This window comes from Cyprinodon variegatus, unplaced genomic scaffold, assembly GCF_000732505.1.
Source record: "Cyprinodon variegatus isolate N-32 unplaced genomic scaffold, C_variegatus-1.0 Scaffold1368, whole genome shotgun sequence".
Lineage (NCBI taxonomy): Eukaryota > Metazoa > Chordata > Actinopteri > Cyprinodontiformes > Cyprinodontidae > Cyprinodon > Cyprinodon variegatus.
This window is the reverse complement of record NW_015151821.1, coordinates 34,563-38,352: the sequence shown is the minus strand read 5'-3', so window position 1 is coordinate 38,352 and position 3,790 is coordinate 34,563. Positions and strand designations below refer to the sequence as shown.

The following is a 3,790-nucleotide window of genomic DNA, read 5'->3' as shown; positions in this document are numbered from 1 at the left end:
ATTTTTTATCTTTGCAAAAAGAAAACAGTTCATCATACGACCCTTATGACCGGTAATCAGCCCTGTTCTGATCTGGGCAGCATTGGTTCCCCTTTACTTACAATAATAGAAAGTAGTCAGAGACTTTGGTTAACCTCTCAAAACCCACCGGGTCGCCGGCGGCCGCCGTTTTATAGCGTTACTCAGAATGCATAAAAATGACACCAGTAATATGTTTACCAATATGAACATGTTACACGTTGTTGGAAAACAGATTCTCCACAATATAAACCACCAAGTTCATCTTATGGTCATAGTGGTCATGGTCAAAGCACAATTAACCCAGATAATAGCAGCATGTCAAAATGTAAACATGATATAGTCGCCATAAACAAGCAAGCATGGCTTTATTACTACTGTTCAAAAAAGATCTATTATTTTTGAGAATAAAAAAACGACTTTGATTCATTCATGTTTGAACTGAACAGCTCTGGCTTTGTTTTATTCGCCCAATTTTCATTAATATATTCAGAAACTAGAGGGTGTTAACTTTCAAATAATGTATCACACATGTAATTTGGGCTTACAGTTCCTTAGTTTTCTTTTCCATTCGGTTGAGCAAAATATAGCCGAGAATTTCCCAAAATGAGGAGGAACATGTTATGAATAAATGGGAATAGAAGCAAACACTCCTCACTCAGACGGTTTGTGGCCTTGCAGGTGAAACAGACTGAATAAAAACATTTTTCATTGGATAAATGGCTTAACTCAATATTTGAAACAAGAGAAATGTAAATTTTCAGCACAGTGAACACGATGCAGGCGTCACCAGTCTGACCAACGACTTGTTCCAGCCTTTCCAGTCCTTCAGGTCAGGCGTCCTGCAACCTTCAGACGTGTCTCTGCTTTAACAGACCTTAGTGAATAATTAGCAGCACTCTGAGTCTGTTGGGGAGGTAGCTCCGCCCCCCGGCCGTTCATTAGGGCTGAATGGGATTAAAACAGGTCAGTTTGAGGCAGAAGGTGCTTTTTGTCATAAAACTTGCTGATAGTAGTTTGGTGTCTGTTGACCTGATGAAAGATTCTGTGACTGAGGGGAATCATTTCCTCTCCTTTCTTATCTGCATGTCCTTGTGTTTGCTTTGCAGGTGTGAACAGGAGGACGTTGTGACACACGCAGCATGGCTGAACCGCTCCAGTATACTTTACGCCGGAGAGGACAAATGGTCGGTTGACCCCAGAGTGAGTCTGGTGACCCTGAACCAAGAGGAGTTCACCATTAAGATCGAAAACGTGGACATGGCAGATGAAGGACAGTACGTGTGTGCAGTCCAGACCAGCAGACGGCCCAGAACAACTTCAGTTCATGTTTTAGTCCAAGGTAAACCCAGATCTGACAGCCACCTGGCTGCTGAATGTGGCATTAAACCATTAGAGGTTCTTTAACAGTGTTTAGAGGATGATTAGAGTTTATTGGTTAATATAAACTGCATCTAAATTACTGTGTGGATTTTAATGTTTCTACAGATCAGGATTAATCAATGGAAAACCTTTAGCATTATTTAAACTTTATTTAAACTCTATAAAACTGTCAGGACCTCACGACCTTCGACCTGATATTCAAAGCAAACAGATCTGGACAATTTTCAAACAAGCTTTTATTTAATATAATACAGTCAGTGACTAGAATAATGGGCTGATGAGCAAAACGTTGCTTATTCAGAGTTGAGTCCGATCCGAGTGCCGCTTCCAGAGTTCAGAGTGATCAGCAGAGCTGAGCCAGCCACCGCTGAGGAACAACTGTGTCAGTGAGAGATTATCCAGAGGCAGAGTCGAAGCAGAACCTTTTAACAGACCAGAAGATCAGAGGAGAACCCAAGCCGGAAGAACCGTCCAAGTTCGCGTAACCAGCAGAATCCAGGAATCAGTCCAGAATAAACGATCCTGACAGAGCAGGAAAAAAGAAAAACTCTGGTATCTAAAGGTGGAAACAGGCCAGAATCAGAATCTCAAAACAATATAAAGAGCTCTAGATAAACAGCTGGAATGATCTGGCTCTGATGGAAGGCAAACAGGCAGCATAAGAAGCAGCAGGAACCAGGAGGACATCATGAGCGCAATGAGTCACCGCGCCAATTAGACGTGCAGCCTGGAGCCGGACGCTCCGGAGGGATTTACCGTATTAACAGGAGAAGAGGCGCAAGAGAAATTAAACACTGTCGTTAGACAACATGCAGTCATTTATAAATGTTTTAAATCGGGTTGGGTCGGAATCTGGATGGCGGTCCGCTAATCCGTGACCTCTAGACATTCAACCTGGTTGGTCTTTGCAGAGACAGAGACTTTTGGACATGAACTTTAAAAACTCCTGGTTTACTTAAAGGAAATCAGATTTAAATGAATTCATAGCTGTTTGCTGTTATGTAGAAGGAGAATGGCTGTAAATCTATGGAGTGTAAAATGAGCAGGTAGACGGTTAGCAGAAGGTTCTGGAATCATGACTCATTTATGTTTACCATTAAACAACATTTAACCAAAGGAAATGCCTAATTAAATCAGCTTTCCCATAAGAACTCGTTCCACCTGCGTTGAAAAATAAAAAAACTAGATTTATAAACTCATGTGTGTTTATTTAAACCTTTTCCTTTCTCTCTTTCTAACTTAGTGCCTCCAAAAATCATCAATCTTTCGAGGGATCTTGTGGTGAATGAAGGATCTAATGTGACCCTGCTGTGCCAAGCCGGCGGGAAACCGGAACCTTCCATCAGCTGGAAGTTTATCTCCAGTCCAGGTGAGGCTTTGGTCCTGCTCATCATTACTGCTGGAAGTTTCCGCTGCTTCTCCCTCCTTCTTTTCTTCCACCTGTTTCCTGCTTCTGTCTGTGACTTCCTCTCTCCTGCTGGATTTCTCGCTTCACTAACTCCCATCATTACCTGTTCCAGATCATCACTGCGGTGTCATCATTTACTGCTAAATAAATTGCTCTCTTGTAATTGGGCTAATTAATTAGGAGAACTAATGGACAGAAATATCGTACGTGCAGTTTGGCTGATAGCACGTTATTCCCAGTAGAGGGCCATTCCCAAACCTTTTTCATTCCACTTTATGTATTTTCAGCTGGTTTGTTTCTTTATTAGCATTAAAACAGTGAAGCAAACAGAGAATCTGCTGCTATTTCTGTAAGCCTGTGCAGCCGTGCGTGGCCTAATTAGGAAAGACATGCATTTGAATGTGCTTGAAGGGCCCGACCTCTGGTGTCATTGTTACCGGGGTTTATTAAAGCTCTGGTTTGTGTGCTGAGATCCAGTGTAAATGTGAGCGACCCGCCTGTGAGGAGATAAGCTGGGAGAGGAACAGTAATTGTTTCTGTGCAGAAACAGAAAGCGAGTTCCTGCTGTTTCCCTGGAAATCACAGCCGCTTCCTTCTTTCCTGGGGGTAAAGCCACGGTTGACTTGATTGCTTATTTTATCATTTCCATTTTTCCAAAAGGACTCAAACGTTACATTAATGAAGCCGGTGAGCTAGTAGAGCATTACTTTGGATGGTAGGCTTACAAATGACCTGACTTTGGAAAAGCTGTTTGGTTCTGTTTATACAGCAGAAGCCATTTGGAATAAGATGGTTTATTTTTGAAAACAAGGATCAGTGGCAGCATGTTAGGCCGTTTGAAGTTTCACCGCTATGTTCAAACAAGTCAGTCCTGACTTAGTTTTTTTGTTTGTTTTTTTTTTATACCTGCACATGTTCAGAAAGGTCCAAACAGACAGCAGCAAACCATTTGAAAACAAACCATGCAAAGAGCAGTGTTGC

General features: G+C 42.0%; 1 protein-coding gene across 4 annotated transcripts in view; it reads left to right on the top strand.

Annotated features, from left to right (window-relative positions):
- The window catches only part of LOC107103053 (opioid-binding protein/cell adhesion molecule homolog), a 55,406-nt gene that overhangs the window by 28,616 nt on the left and 23,000 nt on the right, over window positions 1–3,790 (top strand). For all 4 annotated transcript variants that reach the window (XM_015402571.1, XM_015402570.1, XM_015402569.1 and 1 more), the window contains exons 2-3: window positions 1,128–1,360; window positions 2,645–2,770. In XM_015402571.1, the coding sequence (XP_015258057.1) occupies window positions 1,128–1,360; window positions 2,645–2,770 (359 nt within the window). The remainder of the gene's footprint in view (window positions 1–1,127; window positions 1,361–2,644; window positions 2,771–3,790) is intronic.